Raw genomic sequence first — 26,300 nt, forward strand, 5'->3', positions numbered from 1 at the left:
CATGTTGTCAGCCAGTGGAGGAGTGGTGTGAGGAGAGAGGGTTCCTTGCAGGGGTTTCTGTATGGTTGTGGGGAGAATGACAGGGAGGACAGGGTTCTTATAGATTGGAAACTGAGCATGGGTACTGTGAGGTGCTTGATCGGAGCTCCACTATGCTAGGTGTTGTAGCCCTTCAAATTGTGATGTTAGGTTTCAGATAGGGAGTAAGTAAAAAATCTGGTGGATGTCCCATCCTTGAAGACATCCAAGGTCAGGCTACAGGGGCTCTGAGCACCCTGATGAGCTGTAGGTGTCCCTGCTCACTGCAGGGCAGAAGGACCAGATGGCCCTTCTAACTCAGAAGATTCTATAACTCTGATTGGTGTCCAGGACAGGCTTTTAAGCCAGCTTTGATTTGCAAAGTTTTACAGGTCCAGAAAGTACTTGCCGGAGCTCCCTTTCAGTACAGACCTGAGTAACTGATAGGTTCCTCTGTTCTCTATAAAATCACTGTCAGTTAATCGTGTTTCTGTGGCAGTGTCAATGTGCAGAGCTGATTTCCAAGCAAGTCTGTGGAAAAAAAAATCTGTTCATTCAGAGAAAAAAATCACATAACAGAAAACGATCCAATGTGTTCATCAGTGAGTTTTGTTCTCTGCTGTCACTGCAAAATTAGACTTAAAAAGTCCCAGTGAGGAAAAAATGTGTTATAGAAAGTTGGTGCAAATGCTGGCATTGAATGAGATGTTCCAGCCAGTCGTCTGTTGGGGATCAAACTGTGCCCAGAGGACCTGCAGCCTTTCCCATGGAAGCATGGCACAGCTGGGCTGCTCAGGGCACGTGCTGTGCCTGCTCAGCTTGGAACCCTCATGGGGAGCAGCACGTGTGCTTGGCCAGCATGGCGCTCGTTCTCCCTGCGCCTTTCAGCAGGATGCAGAAGTTTGTGCAAAGCCAGTGCAGCTCGGGCACACCTGCAGGCCACCGAGATACAGGGCTGTGCCACAAGGAAAGAGGAATCCGTGGGCAGCTATCTGTCATTCTGTGCAATGTAAAGCCTCTGAGTGATGTGATGAGTGGCGGGAAGAACAGGAGTGTGGCAAACCAAGGCTGAGGCGCATTGGCAGGCTCACACAGCCTCTCTCTGTGCTATAACCACAGTAAGTGTTTTGCTTGTAGGAAGCAAATTTGACAAATCCTATCAGATGCCAGCTAGACAGAATGACAGCGTGAGTTATTACAGGCTTGCTTTAATCTACTGCTGCCACAGAACTCGGGATAAAGAGCCATTTCTCTCCTCATTTTGTAATCATTTCTTTGAACACTTCATTTTCTTATTCATCTCTGAACCCAGAGTCCCTCCTACCCTGAAAGTCATAGAAGGGAATTACAGGTGTCCAACCTTTTGGCTTGCCTGGGACAGACTGAGTGAAGAGGAATTATCTTGGGCCACAAACAAAATACACAATGTACTTAATATGCATAAGTAACAAAACCTCTTATTTTTTTATTTATTTATTTCTTTAATATATGTATGCATAAAGAGGGCAACAATACATAAACCCAGCAGGCTGGACATGTATGACCGTACATGTGTGACCCCTTTCAGCAGGATGCCTCGCTATGGCACTGATGGCCGTCATCCAACTGAATGCCTCTACACGTCTTTTTTGGCAGGTTGTCCCCTCTCAGAAGAGGCAGATGGCACCTCACAGGGTAGCCGTGGGTCCGTTTATTTTAATGTTTGGCTATGCAGCAGCGTGGCTTTAGCTGTCTCTTTGTAGTGTGGATAAGAAGCATCCTGTGTCGTAAAGAATTAAATAGAAACTGTACAGCAGCTGTGTTCATCTAACTGTAAACCCTTGGCATGAAAGCTGTAACACAGGCTGGAAATGGGCTCAGGTGCTGTCCCTTCATTGAGCATCGCTGCAGTGAGCTGCCCCCATTCAGACTGTTGCTGTGCTTAGATCGTAAGGATGTTTTTTTTTGCGTCCAGCATCAGCTATATAGTGATGTGAGGGCAGAAAATGAAGATACATGAATTTCCACATGTAACGTGAGGCCAGCCTACGCAGTTTGCGCTTAGGTTTCCTCGAGTGGCTCTGATGCTTGTCTGATGGTGGTACTGCTCCATTTGCATGAAGTAAATGTGCAGAGGTTCGGAAGCTTGCTCTGGCTGGCACTTGGCTGCGGCACAGCTCACAGCTACAAGCGCCAGCCATCAGAGGGTGCGAGCTTTGGCTCAGCACTGCCATTGGGCACATTTACACAGCTGCAGATCTGAATGGAGCACAGCTTGGCCTCAAATCCTCCCTCTGTGGCTGTACCTAGGTATGAATGAACACCTCCGGGTTTTCCTTAGTATTTCCTTATTCTTTCCTTATGTAACTCAGCAGAGGTAAAACCACCCCATGCGTGACAGAATATTGACGTTTTCTGTCTTGCAGACCCCAAGTGGATTATTGCTGACCCCGAGCCCGCTGCTGTCCAGCATCCATTTCTGGAGCAGCCTCAGCCCCGTTGCTCCTCTGAGTCCTGCCAGGCTGCAGGGACCCAACACTCTGTTCCAGGTAGGTCTGTCTAACACACAGGTTCCATTTCTGGAGGTGCACGTGGAAGCCGTGTCAGGGGAACATCTCACATTGGTCCGCAGCTTTTCAAATGGTTTGAGGAAACATGGGAGTTGATGAGCATTTTTAAGAGAAGTGTGTTTGCCTGCACCACCTTTAGAGCACTGACAGCACAGACAGACTGTCCTGGGCAGCGTCTGCTCTGCAGCAGAAACATACACGTTGCATGCAGGAAACAGAGTAAGCACTGTGCCTTGGTAGGGAGAAGTGAGTCCTCAGAGCTCCAAGGTGGGAGCACAGAGCAGGAGAGCATGGGAGAACCAAGAGCAGTTCTGCACCACCTTGCTGTGTAAGGCCTGGCTCATCCTTCTCTCTCAAGAAGATACTTCTCACCCTGGAGACAGGATACAGTTGTATGTAACTTAAGGGCACTCTGAAGGTCACGTTTCCAGGTCTGCAAATTGCCTGGGTGGCTGCAGACAGGTCACTTACCCATCCGAGCACCACCTCTCTGTATTTACCAGGAGAAAAACAGCACTGTCCTCTTTCATGGATACTGGGATTGTGAAAATCTCAGTTTTACGGACACGTCATAAATATCAAAGGTGTGAAGCAAACAGCAATGGCTGTGGAGCTCAGGGGCTGCACTCTGAGGCTGAGGAAAGGATGGCGGGCATGGCCTGAGCAGCTCCAGCTGCAGCTGAACAGCTGATTGAGTGAGTCACAGGAGGAAGGAGGCTGAGCAGCTAATTGGCAGGAAGCACAAGAAGCCCACAGCCAGCCAAGCGGCTGAAGAAGACATGGAAAGTCTGGGAGTGAAGACCCCAAATGCTGCTGCCGGCCAGTGCCAGCATTCCAATGCTGGTGCTCTGGGCTCTCAGGGGGTAGCTGCATTGGGTTGGGTGGCAGTCCTTCCACCTCCAGATGCACAGCACGGAGCCCTGAGGCTGGTTGGTTTTCACCTGAGTTGAAAAGAATGTTTACTTGCTGATGAAGGAGCCAAAATGCTGCCAGCAGCCAGAGGCCAGTGTTGCTCTGCAGCTGCCAGCCTCACCCCCTTGCCTGCTGACTCACAGGGAGGTGGGAGCAGGCTCTGTACGTGGTTTTCTTTCAGGTCTGTGCTGCTTTCTCAGCAGTGCTGTGCTCAGCCCTGGCTCTAGCTGTACAGCGTTAGCGTTTCTGTAGGACCAGGACAGAATTCATCAACAGAACAAGCCTGGGACGAGCCTATGGGGCAGTGCAGTCCCTGCTTTGGTGAGCTCGTGGCACGGCTGGGCCTGGCCGTGTGGATAGACTCCGAATAACCTGGTGAAAGCTCTCCTTCTGTGCTTATGAGGTGAAAGCAGCTCCCACTCACTGCCACCCAGGCACCTTCCGCACAGATGGGCTGGATAGGCGGGCCTACCTGCAAGGTCTCCCTTTGAAGTCACACTGTTGCGCAGTTAATTACACCAGGGCTGATGTTGTGCAATGGGGGCCTGGTGCCGCAGCCCCACCCCGCTGCTGGCCTGGGCGTGTTAGGAAGGCTGCAGGCAGGGCATGGGGATGGGCCGGGGCACGGGGGCAGGTGGTGAGTAAGTATTCTTTGCACAGCAGGTCAGAAGGTGTTTGTTAGCACAGGCTGCTGCAGAAGGTGCTGCTTCAAGTACTAAGTGACCTGGCATAGCGACCAGACTGTTTCTTAGATGAACTGTAACTGCTTGACTGTCCTTTTCCCGGCATTTTGTGCTTATAGTTGTGCTTTTTCAGTCCTAAAACGGCACCTGACTTCCAGTTTTGCTAGGATCTTCCCTGAGCAGCTTTAATTGGATGGAAAGCATGGGTTGTAATTAACATTCTGTAGGCTGAGAAAGGCTTTTGGAAGCGGAATGGAGGGCACCCATTTCTCCATGTTATTCGCTTTCCAGGTGTGATTACAGCTGCTGTGTGTCAGCGTTTATCTGAAATACAGCCAATAACAGGTTTACCCGTCCCTGTACGTTTAGAAGCGGTTTGGGTTTCATCCCTTGCTTTGCATTCCTGGTGTCTGACGCAGGCATGTGGTACCCATCCTACTGCACGGCAATCAGCACGCTCAAAAACATCTGTGGTGGGCTGCAAGCGTGGAAGGCGCGTGCCTTGGGGCTGAGCACTGCCAGATAAGAGAGTAATTTGTCCCTTCTGGCCTCTTGCAGTTTCCAACTCTGCTAAATGGTCACATCCCAGTGCCACTCCCCAGTCTGGACGGAGCCTCTTCTCCAGTACTGCTTTCACCCAACGCCCAGAAATCCTGATGGTGCCTCACACGTTAAGGACATTTGGTGGATTTAACACTCCATTCCTATGGGCTACTTCATTCCTGTGTCATGAGAAGGACATCGTGAAACCCTCTGTTACTTTGGTTTGCACTTTTCATTACATGGATAGTCTACTTTTATTACGTTAGCGTTTTTAAACAGTGTTTATATATAAAAGTATATATAAATCTGTTTTGCATTAAATGAATTATAATTTTTTTATATCATAGCTCTCAAGTGTTGAACACTTCTGTTGTTGATGAAGTACTTTTCCGTAATGGATTGCAACAATGTATCTAATAAGGATGTGAAGCTTCTTTTTAATACCTTTTTCTGCCTATTACGCGTTGTGCTTGTGTAAACTATAACCGGCTGTGCCTTCTTTTGCCTAATGTCATGTAAATGATTTATATATTTTCTAGTATTAAGATGAAAAGCTGAAAGACAAAACTAGTATTGAGCAGCCCTACGGTAGGATGTCAGTATTTTCTCCACGGATAGGCCATACGATGCAGCGTATTCATGTAACTTTGTATTAAGTGCTTTCAAGTTGTATGAAAAATAGCCTTATAATTTTTCTTTGCTGAAGCGAAAAGCGCGTTACAGTCAGGAGATGTGTTCAGGAGTAACAAAGCCACGTTTAGACACGGATTCTTCTGTGGAGTTGCAGCAGGGAAGAACCGGGCTGCGTGTGCTCGTGAGATGTTGCCAGCATTTGAAAATCCTTCTGTCGGAAAGGAGACGTGGCTCAGAATCTGTTTGGTCTGTAGGTCTTAAGAAGCGTCAGCGCTACAGCTGGAGAGCCTGCAGGTAATCTCCGTCCTCCCACAGCAAGGATCACTCCCGCCAGTTCCCCGGTGCTTTGTTCCGACGTGCCAAGTGCCTTCTTACCACTTCCTTGGAAGGATCCTTCTTGCTACCACGGCTCAAGGGTCGCATTTCCCCTTCCCCCTCAGCTGGAGAAGTTAGGAGGACTGCAAATGTCTGCTGCTTGTCAAGAGGCGTACTGTGCCGTGCACATCTGGCATGTTTATGTAGAAACATCTCTATTCTGGATGAAAAAAGCAGTGCTGTGTTACCGTATGCTTGCAACTTGAACTTAGTAGGTATGTCCTCTGCCTTGAGGTGATGGCTGAGTCATCTAAATGCCAGGTTAGGACGGGGCCAGACTCCCTGGCACCGCAGATACTAATCTTGGCAGGGCTCATGCAAATCATCCCGTTTGTTTTCTGAGGCGGCTAAATTGGATTGAATGCTGTTTTGCTACTTAGGTCTTTCAGATGAGACCTCCCCAAAACCAAACAAAAAAACCAAACAAAAAAGAGAATCACGTTGGCTCCAGGTCGGTAGAGCCTCTGCCTTATTTCCTGGCCAAACAGCTGGTCTCAAGTCTGTGCATTTTGAAACCTATGCAGTGAGTTGTCTGCTGATTCTCTGCTCGGATGCATTTCATTGACGATGTGTGTAGTTAATTGTAAAGTGCTTTTGGATCCTTCAAACTGAAAGGTGCTAAATAAACATTTTATTACTGCAGCTCTGATGTTGAAAAGCCGTTTTTGGGGCAGAGGAATTCTGTCAAGAGTAAGAAGGAATTTTCCTGGGGCTCCTCAGTTTCACTTGAAATAATTACCTGAATCAAAAACCCCTGCATCTACGTGCAACACCAGTTCTGATAAGCAGGGCAATTAGATGCAAGAGGTAAGGAAAATGAACAAAACAACGGGGCTGTCATTTGCTTGATTCAGCGTTGTAAGAGCTCTGAGAGGAACCATCCCATGTAGCCAAAACCAGAAGATGCAGCATGAATGTGTGTAGGGTGCTTTTGTACTAACTAAAACTGGTGCAGGTCTGAAGAAAAGGCAGCATATAACTAACGGGGCTGGCTGGTCTAGTGTAGATTACATCGCAAGGGCTTACAGAGCGGACATTCCCCTTTTAACAGCAGTCTTCCCACTCCACTTAGGTGGAATATTTTGCAGTAACTGAAGGCAATGTGGAAGCAGCTGCTCACACTCCAGAGCCAACTTTTTTCTCAGTTTTAGAAAAGCAGAAATGCCCACTTTAGCACTCTCACCTGATGAACTCCAGTGCAGTTAATGGGTGAGCAAGGCACAAAGATGAAACTCTTCTCATTGCTCAGGTATTCATGAAAATTTAGTCTTTGAATCAATAGATACTTGAATACCACACTAAGAAAAAGAAACATTAAAAATGAGAGGAGAAAGTAGGGTAACAGAAGAGATTCTTGAAAGACAAAGTGTCCAGGTTCTCATTGCTTTGTTTCTTCCAAGGTTTTACTGTTAACCAGGCAAAATCACTCTTCCAAAAAAGCTCAACATGAAATGAAACTACACGCAGCGCCAGCCATACTCTCAGCCCTATGCTTCTGTGGCACGGGGGGATGCGTTTAGGTCTTCCAAGGAGTACTTCCAAGGCAGAGAAAACAGTGATGGGTGATAAACTACAGAAAGATTGGAAATGAGTCCACTACATCAACGAAGAACAACTGCTCCACTGGGCAGATGCTTGCCAAGTTGGTTGTTTCCAGGGAGATAAGTGTTTAAAGGTGAGACAGCCCTCAGAACAGGCAGTGGGATTTAACAGGCCGAGTTCCTGCACTGAGAGGCTGTGTGACCTTGTGACTGTAGGAAGCATCTTCCAAAGCCATCGAGGCCACCAAATAAATGTAGAGCACGCGCAGTAAGTGCAGATGTCTTTGTATGTAAAGGCATCGCTGATCCCTTCTGATCTTGAAGTTGTCCACACATCCTTTATGACAAACACAGGTCCCTCAGATGTAAGCATGCCTCTACAAAGCTACAACTTTGGAAATGCCTTTTCGCCTCTTTTAGTTTAACTGTAGCTGCTCTTTCCAACTAATACGTAAGTGCTCGGCCTACACAGATGGAGCACAAACCTATTTCTTGAGGGCAAAGAGATTGACAGCATTAGCAAGGAGGAACATAAATGTATTTAAATGAGAAAAGGAGACTGAACCCGAGGCAGCAGCTCTGAAGCAAGCAGTGCCACGGCCTGCCCAGTGGGGTATCTGTAAACAGCTTCTTACAGGAGAGGTCTCCAGGAGGTATGACTGCAATTTCTTCCCTGGAGAGATTCCCATCAGTTCACTTTGCGTTCACTCTGCAGTAAGTGCATAGGGATAAATGCAACCTTCATTATTCCTAATCTAGCTCCAGGCCAGCTCCCTCCTTTTGCAGATTAAGGAAAAAGACATGGAAAAATGGGGAAAAGAAATTAAGTCTTTGAAAAAATGAGCTTGAGGAGGAGTGAGCAGTGCTGGCACTGCTATGCAGGGTCTGGAGGGAGACGTTCTGCAAGAGCATGTTGAAAGGGGAATAGAGAAGTGCATCCTCCCAGGTTTGCAATCCACAGCATCTCTGTCAGCAAGAAGATCCCATTGCAACAATGAAGGAGCTTATAGCTCTCTGGGGGATAATTTGTTTTGAGGTACGGCATGAGAGCCAAGCAAGACTTGCATTTCATTAGGAGGTCCATAAAAGCAATCTGCTTCGGCAGGCCTGCTGCTTAACTGATTTTGGAGGATGCAGCCAGGACAAGAAATGGAGCAGTTATTTACATCACTAAGTCTGTGCACGTGTGCATATTCACATCTTAAGTTGGCTCACAAATCACAGGACTTAAATGAGTTACAGCATTTCAGAGAGCACGTGAAAATAATGGAAAAATGTATGTATGCACTTTTCCACTGACATCAAATCTTCCTGGTTAAGGAGAGAAAGGCAGTACAGGCCAGTGAAAAACATGGAAGATTACAAAAATCTGGAACTCTAATCCCAGTCCTGCCAACTAAAACTTCCACCGCAGCCTACAACAAGAGATTGGTCTCCTCAACTAAACTGCGCAAGCTAGGCCAGGTATCTACCTGGTCTGTCATACTTTCCAAAATCAAACCTCAGCTAATTAGCTGAACACCCATACAGGGTTTCCATTCTGTTTTACAGCCTGGGCTTGTTCTCATGCCAAGCTTTTAAATGAGTGGCTCGTATAAGCCCAGAGTTAAATTCATAAAGATCCCACATTTGTTTCACAAAGATCCAAACACCACAAAAGGGGGAAAAAAAAACAAGGTACTGAAATGTGCGAACAAGGCACAAAAATGATTTAATCCCTGCCTTTCAGTCACCAGACAAAACGAACACATCTGGGACACGCTGTCCAACTAAGGTGTGATTTTTCTCAGTGTTGCCATAGGCTGCAGCTCTGCATTTCCATACCTTAATTTGTTTGGATTTCTTTCAAGTCTGACTTGCATTCTGGGTATTTCCTGGCTCTGTAATACTTAGCTTGTGGATATTTACAACATGCCTTTCATATATTCTATCCTGAATAACTGAATGTGTTCTTAACCTTAATTCCATCTTAACATTGCAAAACAGAAACAACGCGCTTTTAATGAATTGAAAAACTCGCGCAAACAAGCAAGCAGCCCCAAGAACGCTACCTTGCAGCTTTTCAAATGATTTGCAGATACAAAGTACGCCGATTCTTTAGTAGTTGTTTATTTTAACTTTTATTGCCCAATTCAGGGATACACTCTGGCTACTTAATGCTGTGGTAAAGCAGCACAAAAATAACACAGCTGTGCTGAGATGCATGTTTCACTAGAGCATTGCCGTGCAGCTGGGTTGTTCCCTTCCATCTCTCACTCCTTCCCAGCCTGTAAATCCCCATCCTCCACCCACCCCTTCTCTCTCCCCTTTAGCCCTCGCCTGCCATGAGCACACAACCTCCTGCTACCTGCTTCTTTCTGGTCTCCAAAGCCACCATCTTCCTGCACACCCCTACACACACATCTCACCCTTTCTACCTCCAGGTAGATGGGATACAACAGGTATCTTCTACAGATGATTACTTTAGATCAGGGACAACTTGCAGGCCATTTCTCCTTATCTGACCGCCCATCTTCAGGCAGAGAATGTCACTCCAAATCTTGACAGTCAGCTACTTTTACAGAGCATCTGCCTGGTTTTTGTCGTGGCTGAGGTTCTCCCCAAACGATCAGCACTCCCTACGTTCCCAGTGACAGCAGAACCAAAGCCTGTAGTGCCTGATGCTGCCAGACAGGTGACAGAATGCTGAATTACACCAAAGCAATGTCAGAGAAGTGCCCGGTGACTTCAGACTCGCTCACTATTGCTCTGAACAGGCACCTGCCACACAGTTGTCTCTGCTGATGCAGGACCTATGGACCAAATAAAAAGGACTCCAACAAAACTGGCTTGACCACAGATGCCAAGTTGCATTCTTTAAAACTACCTCCCAATGAAGCAAACCAATTCACTCGTAGATCCTTTGAAAAATCTCTATGTATGCAGAATGCTTTAATTATATGGAATATCTTTTCACCTGTAACAACAAACCTGACTGCCTACTTAAAATGGACACCTTCTGTGAGCCACAGCTGATCCCCATCCAAATTCATTAATGCACTTCATTTTACCAGTTAAACCTTTAAGTCCTTTACTCATTACCATCACATTATCGTTGTTCTTTTATGACCTAGAAAATATTGTGTTCTAGAAATGCTAAACCCACATTTATTCACAATGAACATTTACTCTATGTCGTCACTACTTCTGTAGAATAAAAAAAAAAGATGTTTTGCAGATACTTCTTCCTTCAACACCATCACATCTACAACGTATCTCCTACAAAGTTAATCAGTATAAAATCTAGATCAGATCCGTATCAACTATAAAAAATATATTAACAACTATTTCAGGACAAAGGTTTCTCATTGGTGCCAAACCTGCCTCTGACACACTCACACACACCACGCTCCCGCTGGTATCAGCGAGACCAATCCATGTATCCCAGACACGTATCACCTCCCTAGAGCTAGGCCAGACTTACGAACCCAGGTGACATGCAGGACTTGACTGCTAGTAATTAGACTCTGGACCGTGATTATGGCACGATCCTGAACAGCCTCAGTTGCAGGTGAGTCACACCACCTTCACTGCCACTATGTCTTTGTTGCAAGACTCTGTAAGCAGCTCAAGTCAAACCGCTGACTCCCACAACACACGGATCTAGCTGAGTTTCCAACAATGCCCCAGGAACTGCAAGTTCACTTGGTCTGTATTTTTAACAACACAGGGCCTTTGTTATTATAAATTTCAAAACAAAACCAAAGAATTCCACATAATATTTATACTTTCAAAAGTACAATATTAATACAGGTCGGTCAGTTAGAAATAACAGCAGTTTGTTAGGTCTACAAGATTGAACGTAAAACCGGTTTACAAATGCTGAAAAGCAGTAGTGGTCCAACAGTCACCATTACACGCAAATTCCTCTCTTTCAGAAAATTAAAAAAAAAATAATAATAATAAATCCCAAGTCAAATTTACCAGTATCGATGAAATATTAATAAAACACCCCCAAACATGCCACGATCACTATTCACAAATAAAGTTAAAAGGAAATATACAAAAATTCACTTAATACTGTTAAATAACAATAAACTACAAGATTTCCTGAACAGAAATGGTAGGACCCCTGAATGTTTTACAGTGAATGTCAGGAAAAAATTAAGTTACCTATGACTATTTTCATGATATACCAGCCAAAGATTTACATGACCATTTCAAAATATACCAATAAAGATTTACAGTCTCTTTAAGATGCACTAAACAAATAGGTTCATAAAGGTGAACACAAATGCTTAAAAATACTGTAACCATCACCAAGGGTGTACTTATGATACTCACTGAGATGCATAAGCGTAGTAGTAACATGTTTACTATCGCCGGTAAACAGATAACACCTAAGATCTGAAAAACTCTCTAAGTTCCCATTTTTAAAAGCTTTCTAGCATAGTGAGTTCTTATCAAGTACAAACTTGCATCTTTCCAGTTGATTTCAAGTGAATAATGCACAAATGGGAGAGAAACGAGGTGGGAAAACACCACATTATTCCCATATTCTTGTAATTAGTCGTCCTGTTCCTCTGTAATGAAAAGATCCAAAATTCCAAAAGTAAGTCAGGGTCCAACATGTATGATTTTTTTTTTCTTTTTTTTCTTTTTTTTTTTCTTTTTCTTTTTTTCCTCTACTATTTGTATTCCTAAGTTAAAAACAAGGTAAAAAACAGTCATTGCTTCTGCAAGTCATTGCTTCTGCCAGGCCCAATATGCACAACAACGTGCAAATACCTTATGCTGGAGTAAGCCTGACAAGATTTATCATCCAGTCTCCATGCTCTAATTCATCAATAACTAATATAGGATCTGAGAGCAAATAATAGTTACTTGTCACTTGTTTGAATCAACTTTCACACCATGTGCTTTTCAAAAACATAATATGCATTATAATTTTTCAACTATTTCAACACATACTTTCAATGTTAAATAAGGAATTAAGTGCCATGAACTCAGAGCATTAAAGATGGTTCACCTATAGCCAAGCAAAGCTATGCTTACATTCCAGGAAACACTGCAGTTTACGAAATACAAAAAAACCCCGCAGCAGTAGAACATTTTATGAAGAGAAACAGATGCATTCACATATTATAAAGCCACTGCAACTTCTTCAGGCATGGAACTGTTGTGTTAACTATACAGACAGTAGTTATTTAGCAGCAATGATTCCGCAATAAATAATGCACTGTGTTTCTCAGTCCTGCACAAAAATTGCAGCTACAGTTACATCAACGGCTGTAACCTACTGGCTCTAGTGGCAGAGGAGACCTTAAAACCAACTGTACAAAAAATTGTCACACTGTGACAACAAATATAAAAACATAATCTGCAGGTTGGAAATAAAAAGACTCCACTGTGAAGAGGACAGTGTAGACAAACTACGATTCCAAGTCCACCAAAAGAGAGCACTGCCTTCAGATCCGAGTCCTTGATTGAGAGGATAGGTTGGGGCTTGACTCTGAACTGCCCGCTTTAAAAAAGCATGCTCTGCCTTCTGTTCTTCCCGTGTCCTACAACAGAACATGGACCATGGTGAGAAACGTAAGCATTTGCACAACAGTATTCAATCACTATTCTTCTGTCATATTCTTCTATCATTCTGTATCAAGACAACAGCCTTTCTTTCTGCCTTTTGCAACCGCTACAGGATCTCTTTTTCTTTTCTCCTTTTTTTCCTCCCACTTGCATACTTGTAAGTATGAGAAAATATTCATCTTTCCATACCTGTCTCTGGGTAAGTGGAATTTCGAAAGCCAGGGTCTTTCTGCAGCTGAATCTCTTTTAGACTGAATATTGAAACACCTGGAATATAAGAAATAAATTAATTTATATTCAAACACAACAATGCTTTAACTGAGCTAATTCTATTCTTAACCTAGCAGTTTCTGTGCAAAAAATTCTCTTTCTATATGCACATTTAAGTCAACATTACACTGGTCATCAGTAACAGATAGTTTTTCACTAAGTTCTTGTGGGTTAACTCTGATAGATAGCTAAGGCTCATACAGATGCTTGCTAAGTTCCCCACGCCTCCACTCTGTGTGGATGAGGAAAGGAAGATTAGAAGCAAGAAAACTTGTGGACTGAGATTAGAACTGTTTAATAAGGGAGGAGAAGCTGAAGAAGAGAGAAAGAAAAAAGAACAAAACAAGCTATGCAAAGGCAATCACTTGCCACCTCCCATGTGCAGACCAATGCCTAGCCAGTTCCTATGCAAGAGATGGTTAACTTCCCCAACAACTCCCCTGCCCTTTCTCCTGTTTATTGCCAAGCATGACATTCTATGGCATGGAATAGCTGTTTACTTACTTGAGGTCATCTCTCTCACGTATCCCCTCACTTTTTACACATCCCCCCAACCCCAATCATGGAGAAACTGAGAAACAGCAAAGGCCTCAATACTGTGCAAACATCATTTAGCTACAGAGAAAACACTGGTACGTTATCAGCAATATTTTTGTGACAAATATCAAGCACAACATCATACAAAAATTAACTCCATCCCACCAAGGCCCAGTACAGTAACGTAGTCAGCTTTCATGTACTATCTCAACAATATTCTGCTACTTTACTACTCTTCTTACTTTCAGGCAAAGTGTGTATCCTTGTTCCAAGGCTCCTGAAGTATGCATGTTTCATGGCCTCTTCTGCCGAAATTCTCTTCTTTGATTCATACTATTAACATAAAAGGGTGAATGTTGACTTTCATTAAAGAATTCTTTGCATTAAGTGATCTGACCAAAGGAAGAGTCCAACTTACTCAAATCTTTCCTACCAATTCACTGGGACATCTTTGTTCCCTTTGCTTTCATTTTACACATGAAACACCTAGCATAGGCTGTCTACATTAGAATGATCAATCAACATATGTGGTTGATAAAATACTTTAAAATACTTTAAAAAAGAAATTGCTATAAATGGATAATAAATAAAAAACACGCTTTTTTTAGAGTTGTAGTGCTGATTAGGTTATATACTAAATTGCAGTGAAATGCTATTACAAGAGATCACGAAAGTTTTCTACTTCAGATGAGCTACGCTACAGCATTTTGCATAAGAGGAAACTCTAGACTTAGACTCTAGGTCTTAAATGTACACTGAACACACCTCGTGCTCAGCACACTTGGACAAAGATGCAGACATTAAAAAAGGTGCACACAAGTAAGAACAAAGTTCAAACAGCAACTGCAGGTGCTTTTTAACACAGTGAAGCTACAGGACTCCAACTACTCAAACACCTAGAGTTGGTCCTCCATCTTGCTTCCCCTCCTTTTGCTTCAGGCTCTTTTTTAATGCAGATTCAAAGATTAAAGCCACATACTACTTTACCTTTTGAACACAGACAGTTCGAAAGATCAAAGAGTATCCTTACACCTTTGTATCTGCTTCTCTAGTAGTAAGCTAAGTCTGTCTTTACAGAAACAGAGCATCTGTATTCAAAATCCCCATTTAAATATGATTTCAAAAGTGCTTCAGTCTTTCAGAGAATGGCTAACACAGAACTTTACAGATTTTACATTTTTATAAAGAGCAATCAGAGAAAAAACTGCCTCTGGCAAAAGAAAAAAAAAAAAATCCCATCACCTACAAAACCTACAACCAAAATCATCAGCTTCTAAATCCCTACAGCATGCAGCCTAGTACTCATTCTTCCCACATCTGTCATTTACTACAGACTCAGCAGCATGCTTCACTTCAAATTACATCTGGCAGTTACTATGCTTGCAATACATATTTTTTTTTAACGTAATACATTAAAATTGTAAACCTGCACATATATAAAGCCACAAAACACATCTTACTTGAAGGAACTTTGCTATCAATTCAATTCCTTCTGTGTCTAGCCTAAAAAGAAAAATATTAAACAAAAATTAGAACAGTCGTCGAAGCATATTTACAAAAGGCAATCTGCAAAGTAACTGATTTCATTAAATGATATTAAAACTAAAATCAAATTCAAACACAAGAATGTTTTATCTGAACAACTTTTTTCTTGTGAATACGTACACACACAAGTAGCAGTATCTCAGAATAAGGCTATCTGGAAAACACCGGGAACAGAAAACTCTTGAGCTCTGCATTGTGGTTTAGTAGGTCAACCCAGGTCATTTACTGGCAGGACACAATGTTAGATCTTTTTCTTCTGAGTCACTAAAAATGTGTTAGGCTTTGTTATAAAGTTTATTTATAATCTCTGTGCTGTGAACAATGCTGATGCAGACCCTGCAAATTCTTCATAACGTTTTAGAATGATTTCAAGAGATTGCTCAAGGAAACCTTGCAATTTAACAATGAGCCTATTATATAGCAGAGGAGAATTTGGAAGTGCTGAGTGAATACTCCCACTATGCAGGCATTATTAACAGGATTTTATAGTTCTATAGGTCATTATGGAGCTGTGGTGCCTTGAATGATATTTGACAAAGTAAGCACAGAGCAGCAGGATTATGCTCTGCATTAATATCTGCCCACAGTATATAGTTTTCCATACAGTATAAAACAGTACATAGTTTTAATATCTGCCCAACTGATATATAGTTTTCCAGCATTTACCAGCACATCCTACTTAGAAGTTTGTTCACACATTTACAGATACTCAAAGACAATGGGATGCATACATTCTATTAGTAAGACACAAAGTACCTTGGTGCATGGTTGATTAGGGGTTGTGGTTTATATTTGGGAAAGTTGTAGTTTCTAAACTCATCACTGGAAGAAATGCCTGGCCATGTTTCTTGACATGGGGTTCCTGTATTTAAAAGAAGCAACAAATTCAACTTACAAAACAAAATACATAAAACTAGAAGGAAACAACTTCTACATAAATAAGCCCTTAATCCTGTAAGTTGAACAGAAAAAGAGAAGACAATGCCGTACAAGCTCATCTATGCATTCAGCTTGATAATTTTCATCAAGAATAAAGTTATTCACCTTGAAAACAATGGAACATAAAATGTCATTTTTTCTAGATGTACAGTTCTCACAGAAGGAGCACTTAGAAGAATAAACTTACAGTACTGCTAAAAGTACATATTTACCCAGAAGCCTGAAAATTAAGTGCAGTTCATCTTCAACAGTGGAACCTGGGAAGAGAGGCCTTCCTGATGCCATTTCAAAAAATATGCATCCAACACCCCTTCACAGAAACAGAGAAAAAGATAAATCATAAAAAATCCAGCAATTTAGTCTTTTGGTTCTTAAAGACTTCTGTAACTTACATCTTAAATGTAAGAAAATTAATTAACCAGATGTTGCTATTCAAAATACAGTTTTGAAAGAAGATACACATCAACAAAAGAACTGTCAAAGATCAAATATACCTTCAGTTGTCAAGTTAGTCAATTGTAATTACTCATAGTAAATACCATGTGTTATGTGAGGATTATTTTTCCCCTAGAAATATCAGCCTGATGCACATTAAATCAACATAATAAGAAGTTATTTTGCATTCAGAATTTCTCTGAAACCTAACTCAGATGCAGGCTTCCAAAATTCAAAGATTAGTATTTGAATGCTACTATGTAGTAATGAAGAGCTGACATCTTTTCAGCTGAACCGAGAAGAAAAGTTAACAAAAAACTTGACAAAGCTGTACAAACCACATGTCAATTTGAGTTGAATACTCTGAAGATCCGAGGAGTACATCAGGTGGTCTGTACCATAACGTGACAACTTCATTGGAATAGGTCTTCGTAGGAACAGACTTTGCTCTAGCCAATCCTTGATTAAAAAGAAAATAAAGGGTAATGTGCTGCTTTTATGCAATGCTGTTTGCTTAAATCTTATTTTGCATGGAATTAACAAAGGATTTTTTATGACAGAAATCAACCTTAATATACCTGTTAAATACCTTCTGAAGTATATTCCATTAAAGAGTCCTAGTTTCTGTCATTTGTCTCCCAGTATGTGCATGAACATAATGAGAAGTGTTTTTAAGCAAAGAAGATAGGTAAGCAGATCAAAACCTGCACCAATTCTATACATTACATCAAAACAACAAAGCATTATATCAACATAGCATCATCCTTCGTGGTCTGTGAAATCCCTTGTGGCACACAAGTTTCTAAGGACTTTCCTGACATAAAAAATAAAGGGAAACTGTGAAAGTCATGCTTCACTGCAAGTGCTCACTGGAAATCCCGAAAGAACTTCATACACCACTCTAGAGATAGAGCAACACCTGACAATATTGCATAAAGACAGATCTTTTCTCTTGCTCAGTTTGCTTACTCCAAAGCAAGAGGCTCCAACTTAATGATGTGACTAAATGCAAATTTCAAAGCAGTAAGACTACTTTCAAACCTCAAGCAACAGCGTGATCTTTTCTAATAACCATGTAAAAGACTGACTTTCACTTTTCGAGAACACACAAATTTACTACAGACTTGATGATGTCTTTTCTTTGTGAGTGTAATTGCATACTCTTCTCTCTTTTGCCTCATTCAGATGAATTTCAGCAACCATGACAACTGTTTCCACTAACTTACTCAAAGGAAAGATAGGAACCAAAACAACAGTGTGTGGAATATCTGTATTCATGACTGAAGTAATAAACAAACTAAGCACCAACTTCTAAAGAACACTAAAACTAACACAGACTTGGGTTGGAACCATACGCATCAATGCTGATCCCATAGCTACAGTTCAGAAGCTACTACAAGAAACTACTACTGTCGTACAGCTACTTTACATCACAGACAGCAAATTTCTTCCCTACCGATCCTGACTAGAGAAAGTTTCTGAGATACAGCAACAAGGACAAGATCCTAATTCCCAGCCTTCTAAACTGACCGGGATGTACCAGGAAGATAAATTAATACACTGTCCACATTCCCAATGTTCACAGTGCAAATACACATCCCAGTTTCAAAAGATTTCGAAGTTTACATTCAGTATTTTCCCAATGCTGAATAAAGAAAATATTTATTACAGAAGAATTTCAGTCCATACCAAAGTCTGCTAGCTTCAATTCTCCTTTCTCATTGATTAGTAGATTTTGTGGCTTCAGATCTCGATGTAGCACCTTTCTCCTATGACAGTATGCCAAACCGCGAAGAATCTGGTATAAAAATAGCTACAAAAGAGAACATTTAAATAAGTCAGACCATAAACACCAATCTTCAGATTACATTAACTATAAAAGTCTATTTCTGCACTGCAAGGGTTAAGTTGCTGTACTGTAAGCAAGACAATAATACTTCTCAAGAAGTGAATTAACTTTCCATACGAGCACACTCCTGAGTATCAGGTTTAAAATCCTTTTATGCTAATGTGCAGCTTTTCCATGATACTTTACAACAAAGATTTTGAGAGATTTGTTCTGCATAATTGAAGAGAACCACAGGGCTATTTATTGGGCTATTTATTTTTTTTTAAAGTATTTATCAATGCTGTTTCCCACACTAATGTCTTTAAAGGTAACTGTCTCTGACTATACTCAAGTTACTTTCTGCCACACGATCCCTTATTAAAATGCAGCTCAGCACTCTTTCCATCCAACTGTGAAACACTGTGTAAAGAATATTTTGGCAGGCTACTGGAAAAATACAACAGGATTCACAAGCTCATGAAATGTGGAGAAAATGAAAATTACTAACACAACCCCACTGCCTCTGGCATTTACATTCATCTCATCACCTTGATACACACAGGTTTGTTTTGCTGCTTTGCAAAAGCCAGCCAGTGAAGCAACTCCAGTCATACATATTAATGCTGCATATGTGTAGACTTGAGGTACTAAGGGATGAAGAAAGGTTTAGAAATGGGCAGCTAAAGCAGCTTACTCTATCACTGCAGTTTCTGTAGGTATAAAAGGTCTGAATTTGAACACGAGACTTTTGGGTAGCCTTTGCTACCATTTTTATGTGACTATTTCATAACTTCTCAGTTTATTTTTGTACCAGGTAACACTAAAAATTCTTTTTCTCTAAACTGGACAAATGCATAGCAGGTGTAGTTTACATGCATCTATTCTCAGTTCACTTACCTCAGGTTTATCTACTCAGAAAAAAAAAAAAAAGAGAAAGAAATTTGTAGTGATTTCTTCTCTCTTCCTTTTTTTGAAGAGAAATCAACTGCCAACAGACCCAACTGCCAGTTACTGTATTCTAAGTATACACAGCTACCATAGTTAAGCAGCTGTTTTGGTGCCAGAGGTACTGACCACATCAATATGCTCTTAGGGCACAGTTTAAACCTCAGGCAAACATGGAAAAACATTTTTCTCTGCTTTGCTCAAATTATCACGAGGCAGATTCTCCCTGAACTCTTAACTGCGCTTCTGTAAGGGACGGCTTCCCATTTACAGCTCTTCTTCCGTTTTTATGCTCAAAGCACTACTTCTAATTTCTATTTAATTGAAAACACAAGCTTAATTATATTTTATGTTGTCTCTCTGAAGCAGATATAAATTAAATAATTTCACAGATTCACAAAGGAAGCAACAGATTAGGCCAGGAGGATTTTTTTTTTTTTCCCTACAAGTATCAACACTAATGTGACAACAGAACAAAAGAAAAACCCAGCCTGGTATGTACAAGAAATCCATCAGAAATCCATAACTTCACATTATTTGGAATATTGACCTGTCAATGAAATTTGTGCTGTACTGTTGTCTAAGAATTAAAGCAGCCTTCACATCTTGTCTGTGCACTTGTGGTTCTATTCAGTAGGACCACAGACTACAATCAATATTTCTCAAGAGGCACGGAAGAGTTTCTCAGGTATGCTTATTATACAAATAATAACCATTACATGAATTATATACAGCTTAATTAAGCTGCTTTGAATGTACAGTACAGCAGAGATTATAAGACAGCAAGGCAATACTGTGTTAACTCAGCCTCCTTTGAAACTTAACTCATTTCAAGTTTGTAATTTCCTCTCTTTGGAATCTTGCTTGTAAAGCTGTAGTATTAAAAAACATGAATCTAGATATTCTAGATTTCCAAATGACAAACTGCTTTTAGAAAGGACATCTGAAATGGAGTCAGTCTCACCAGGCCAGATTTGGAACTGAGTCATGGGACCCAGCCACAGCTACAGTTAAAAATGACCGCCAATTAAATCTTAAATAAAACAATTTTGTTTTATTACTAACGGAGAGGAGAATGTTTTGTTAAATACAAATTAAAGAATCTTTCTTGTGTGACAGACAGTGGAATCCAAACCCGCCATCACGACTGAGGTCTCATTTTCCCTGCTGAGTACACAGACTTTGAGGACATACCAAAATAAGGACTTAGCTCAATGAGTACACAATAATGGAAAGATGACACTACAGATATAGATATACTACTTAAAAGAAAAAATTTGTTTTAAATATGTAAAGTCAAAGTAAATGAAATCCTATATAAAGTTATATAAATTCTTTTTATTGCTTTAAACGCTTAAAGATCATCAAAAGCAAAAGAAAGACTCCACTTGATTAAATGTAGTTGAGTTGAGTCCAATGGTTTTTTTCTTTTCAAAGCTCTAAGTCTTACAGCTCCTGATTATGAAGTTCTCTCAAATTCTTCCATTAGAACAGAGAAAGTTGGAAAACTCACTAGAATACTCACCTTTACATTGTGCATACTCATGATGTTACCACAGTCATCCATGTACTGCTTCAAATCCTTGTCCTGTCAAAAGATCATTACTTTTCAGTAAAATTATGGACAACAGATTACGTGAACATTATTCTTTATTATAAGAAATCATTCATCAGAAAACTCGAGTCTTCTGAAGTTCAGTATTTGGTTAAAAAAACAACACCCAAACAACAGAAGTCTGAACAAAGTGTCTTTTCCAGAGGGCAAAACCACCGAAGTTTTCCATCAAGTTGCATTTTCCTGGACAACGTTACTTGTTATCTCTTCACCTTCCAGTGCCACAGTTTGTTTTTCAGTCCAAATAATGGCTCTACACAGGACCACTAAAAATTCAAACCCTAATAGCTTTATGTCCTTCTTATATCTTGGTGTTGAAATCTGCACCCAGTGCTTCAGGTCTGCCTGTCTGTGCTGTTCTGGTGCACCCCAGGATATGGTTGGCCCTTTTGGCTGCCAGGGCAACCTGCTGACTCAGGTTCAACCACAACCCCCATACCCTTTTCCACAGGGCTGCTCTCCAACCTTTCATCCCCTACACTCAGGGTTGCTCCACCCCAGGTACATAAACCAGCACCTGCTCTTGTTAAACTTCATGAATTGGTGATCGCCCAACCCTTTAATTTGTCAAGATCTCTCTGTATGGCCTCTCTACCCTCGAGGGTGTCAAAAGCTCCTCATAATTTAGCATCATCAGTCTTAAGAGTCTAAGATCATTTGCTAAGGTTGTGAAAAATCCCTGCGGGACAACAGCATAATTATCCTTTTTTATAGTTACTGAATTTGGTATGAGTTGCTATGAATCAGAACGGTATTTGCTGATTTACAGCACTCTGAGAACTGAAAACAGCTGTGTAATTTTCAGTCAAATAAGTCTGGATGCAGGGTTAAAATGGATATGTTTGTGTTACTCAGTATTTTTAAGGAAATAAATTGAATATAAAGCTCACTGCTTTAAAGGCTTACCAGATATTCGAAAACAAGGGTCAAAGACTTGTCTGTGTGAACAATGTCATGTAACGTAACAATGTTCGCGTGCTTCAGATCTTTTAATAATGACACTGCAAAGGAGAATTTTAAATATAAAGCAAATTAATGGAAATTTAAATGAAAAGATACATATAAACTTGCTAGAAATTCATAAGTTATTTTTTAAAAATTAAAAAGCTATTTTTAAGACCAGAATATTTATATGGCATTAATTTAATCCACGTAAAGTAAATGCATTTAATCAAAGTACCATGCAAAAGTAAAAATAATAATAAAATAAATACATATATATATATATAAATATTTCCTATATAGTACCGTTCACGCAGAAGCAGTCATTTCATACAATGTATTCTGAATCATTGAAAATTACTAGTATTAGTCTAATTCTTCATAAATTCATTCCTTTATAATACTATGCTTGAGAACATGGACATCCCCCATACTGTTTGAAACATTAACTCTTAACATGGCTAAGATTAAAATTTTCCTCATCAAAGCTACCATCAGTTCTTTTAACGTCCCATATAGCTGATATATTTCCAAGCAATAACAATACTTAAGTCAAAAAGAAAGCCAGAAGTATCTGATATTCTAAAGAGTAACAAAAAGCTATCACCTTCTCTTATGGCTGTACAAGGCGCTCCCTCTTCGTGTTCCAAGCGAATTTCTTTCAGAGCCACCAGGTTCTCTGTCAATTTACTTCTCCCCTTATAAACTGTTGCATAAGTACCCTACAAAATGGAAAAAGAAGTTGCTTCTTCATTGAAAGATCAAAAAGAAACTTTCATCCAAGGTTGTAATAAATTGAATTTGGGCTTTTACTTTTTTTTTTTTTTTTTTTTTTTTTCCTTTTTTTAAAATAGAGTTTAAACTAGAAAAATATTTTGTAAACATCTGAACACACAGAAGACAACAAGGGATGCATACGCTTACTTACCAGCTCTGAAATTACACAAAACGATGTACACCATATACCTCCAAAGAAGTTTGATCAACTTGTATTAAGCTCACTGGTATTACAATTTATCACCTTAAACAGCCAGAAGAAAATGGTAAGGTAATGGTAATGGAAGAAATGGTGAAGGGAGGACAGTTGGAGTAGATGATCCTGTAGGTCATTTCCAACCTTGTGATTCTATGATTCTATAAGAACGAGCCTGCAGGTTTGTAAGGGCAACTGTACGAGTTTATAACTGGGAGGGAGACTAACGTTTTACAGTCTGACAGTGACAGCACAGGGAGTAATGGCTTTAAACTAAAGGTAGTAGGTTCAGATGAGAAATAAGGGAGAAATGCCTTACTCAGAGGGTTGTGAAGCACTGGAACAAAGAAAAGGCTGCACAGAGAAGCTTGTGGATGCCCTGTGCCTGGAGATGTTCTGAGGCCACACTGAATGGGGCCCTAGGCAACCTGTTCTAATGTCTAATTTAGCAGCTGGCAACCCTGCCCAGGGGAGATAGAACTAGATGGTGTCTAAGATGTCTTCCAGCCCAAGCCACTCTATGGGTCTATGATTAAACTACCTCAGATATGGCTATACTGTGCTTCGGTTAAGTTTCCAATGGCAGCTGACAAATTCTATCACTATTTTTAGAAAAACACAATTCCTTTTGGTCGTAATTTCTTGTCTTTGCTATGTGTTTTATTTGAGAATGTTCTGGGAAGGGAACAAGCCAAAGTTCAACAAAAACAAAGTTTCTGTTGACATCCTGAACATGAATATGGCGAAGCTCATCTTTTTCAGTTTTTGTAGACAATAGAAGATTCAAAACTCTTCAGTTATGTTACACAACAAGGAATTATAACAAAACAGTGAGTAAGCATAACTAACATCATGAATTGCAAGAGGAAGCAAACGATTTAAGGAAAGTGCACTACATTACCATAGATACATCCTGTACTTTCCATTACACCTTGTAACATGAGTGAGATAAAAAAGCACAATTAGGACTCGATAGCTACTAGATTAATATTTCCCCAAAGCTGGGGAGCATTATGTCTAGAGAAGCACCTAATAAGTACTGGAGGGAAAAAAAAAAGCATTTGGAAATGAGAACACTGCAAACAGAGGATATTCACAGTATGGTTGCTTTTGCAACATTCTGAGTGCCCCATCTGCATCCTTTTTCAATACTAATGGTCACTCTCAAACTGATCCTTCCTGAATCTTGTATTTTCTCTGAAAATCACTGGCTGCTTGGAGTAGAGATAAGCCATATTACTGTCCTCCCAAAAGGAAAGGCAAATAAAACTTGGTACTATTTAAATCTTCTTCTTCCCCAACTCGATGATGTTTTTTTCTGCTTTTTTTAGATTATAAATGCATAGAACATTTTTGTGATTTTGATGCTGGTACACAACGTCAAATGTTTGATATACTGAAAAGAGAACCTGAACAGATACCTCCAAGGTTATAGAGATTTTCAGTTAACATTCATGTAAATTTCACATAAATCATTGCTATCAGATCACAGAATCACAAAATGGCTGAGACTGGATGGGTCCTCTGGAAGTCATCTGGTTCATCCCCCTTAATCCAAGCAGAGACACCTAGAGGAGATAGCTTAGGACCATGTCCAGATAGTTTTTGGAGATCTCCAAAGAAGGGGACTCAACAGTCTCTCTGTGTACCCTCTGCAAGTGCTCAGTCATCTCCTCTATAATGAAATGTAAGCCATGAAGTCATAAAAATAAATAAATAAATAAATAAATCTATACATACCTCTCCAAGCTTTTCTAACTTGATATAGGTTTCCATTTTTCCAAATCCAATTTCTGACTGCAAAGAAAATGAATGAAAATTGATCAAAAAAAAATTGACACCTTTATTCATTTAACCATCTATTCTGCCATTTACATAATTTAACCAATGAACTGAATTTTCTTTCAGAAAATTATCTGACAGTACTACAGCAAACTTCAAGAAATCCAGTTATTTTATAAGTGACTCAGCATATTATGAGACAAAAGCATCTCAGTATCCAAACCTAATATTCAGTCTGTCAGTCAGTCTACTGCATATCCCAGAAAAACTAACTCCCACTTTACCTACATGTAAACTGTCCTCCCTCTTCTGACCTGAGTACTAATGAGTCTACTATAATTAAAGCATAGAAGCCATCTCAATCCCATCCTTCCTCTTGCTTAGCATATCCATATGCAGCTGCTTCTTTCAAGCTTATTTTCTTTTTTTTTTTTTTTCTCTCTCTCTACAAATACATGGAACACACAGAAGATCTCTGCTGCTGGTCTCCCCTTCAATTCTGACCTCTCAAAGCCTTTTCAGTCGAACACTCCACCAGTAAAATCCTTAAACATCAACCCTCCTTGAATGTCAGCTTTTTTTTTTTTCAACAATTTACATTTCATGGCTCATAACTTCAAGTAATTTATTTGGATCTATTCACCTTCTTTATTTTTGGTCAATGACTTGACTCTATAACTCATATCAAGACAGTTTATCTGACTATGTCTTTGGAAGACAGACTCTAAGATCACTATTTTCTTCCCATTTAAACCCATTGTTACTCTCATGTTTAACAGTCATCTATTAAAGTTCTTTCTGTTTAAGACCATTCTCAGTTACTCCAAATTTTTATATTGCTCTTACAGCATAAGAATGTTGAAAGCAGATATAAAACTTGACACTTTAAAAACTGATTTACAAAGTGCATGTAGCCTGTAGCATGCCAAAATCCCCAACCCACTGGTTTCATGAGGATTTGCCTTACTGACAAACAAACATACTGTAACACAGAAAAGCCAAGTTTTCTAGCATCACCTCCTCCTTCCACTTCTACACATAAAATTTCTTTCTAAGGAAAGATACTCTGACCTCTGACTGGTTTCAGCAGTTATATCTGCAGGTCAGAGGAAGCTGATTTGCTCCTAAAATACAAAAGATGTTAGAATCCTATGCTATATCACTGTGTGCAACACAAAGACTGCTGACTGGACTAAGACTTGACAGCAACATACTATGACGGTGTATTAACAAATATGTTCATTTTCAGAACATGAAAACACATGAAGTATATGTCTAGAAATGCCTTTGACATATCTAACAGAAAAAGTGGACGAGTAATTTAGTTAACGTGAAAGCCCAAAGAGTAATTCTGGTTTCTTAAATTAGTGTTGAACCGTTTTAATGTTGCACAAGGATATTTTAGCATCAAGCTTATTTAGAAGCTAGGTGTGAAGCCTGCTAATCTCAAAATACATGCAAAATTGATATTGAAAATTCTTATAACTCCAGCGAGATGTCAAACATACCATTTAATGCAGAGACAATGTTAGTAAAGTAAAAGTTACGTTTCCAAAGTGTATTTTGACCTACAGACATACTGTGAAGTGGTATCAGAATTAAAGACAGGACTCTGAATTGAAAGGAGAAAATAAATGAGACCTTGTACACATTAGTCTTATTATTGT

The 26,300-nt window shown here is 40.3% G+C and overlaps 2 protein-coding genes across 3 annotated transcripts in view; one reads left to right on the forward strand and one right to left on the reverse strand.

Annotated features, from left to right (window-relative positions):
- Positions 1-6,354, forward strand: part of ELK3 (ETS transcription factor ELK3) — a 31,806-nt gene extending 25,452 nt beyond the window's left edge. The window contains exons 4-5 of the mRNA XM_072340906.1: positions 2,424-2,546; positions 4,721-6,354. Of these exons, the coding sequence (XP_072197007.1) occupies positions 2,424-2,546; positions 4,721-4,819 (222 nt within the window). The 3' untranslated portion in view covers positions 4,820-6,354. The remainder of the gene's footprint in view (positions 1-2,423; positions 2,547-4,720) is intronic.
- Positions 6,355-10,999: 4,645 nt separating this feature from the next.
- CDK17 (cyclin dependent kinase 17) overlaps positions 11,000-26,300 on the reverse strand; it is an 85,601-nt gene continuing 70,300 nt past the window's right edge. For both annotated transcript variants that reach the window (XM_072329342.1, XM_072329334.1), the window contains 12 exons: positions 24,592-24,648; positions 22,486-22,600; positions 21,843-21,937; positions 20,847-20,909; positions 18,238-18,361; positions 16,887-17,007; positions 16,326-16,423; positions 15,931-16,036; positions 15,090-15,132; positions 13,872-13,962; positions 13,012-13,089; positions 11,000-12,797 (listed from right to left, as the gene is read on the reverse strand). In XM_072329342.1, the coding sequence (XP_072185443.1) occupies positions 12,760-12,797; positions 13,012-13,089; positions 13,872-13,962; positions 15,090-15,132; positions 15,931-16,036; positions 16,326-16,423; positions 16,887-17,007; positions 18,238-18,361; positions 20,847-20,909; positions 21,843-21,937; positions 22,486-22,600; positions 24,592-24,648 (1,029 nt within the window). In that variant the 3' untranslated portion in view covers positions 11,000-12,759. The remainder of the gene's footprint in view (positions 12,798-13,011; positions 13,090-13,871; positions 13,963-15,089; positions 15,133-15,930; positions 16,037-16,325; positions 16,424-16,886; positions 17,008-18,237; positions 18,362-20,846; positions 20,910-21,842; positions 21,938-22,485; positions 22,601-24,591; positions 24,649-26,300) is intronic.

This window comes from Excalfactoria chinensis, chromosome 1, assembly GCF_039878825.1.
Source record: "Excalfactoria chinensis isolate bCotChi1 chromosome 1, bCotChi1.hap2, whole genome shotgun sequence".
Lineage (NCBI taxonomy): Eukaryota > Metazoa > Chordata > Aves > Galliformes > Phasianidae > Excalfactoria > Excalfactoria chinensis.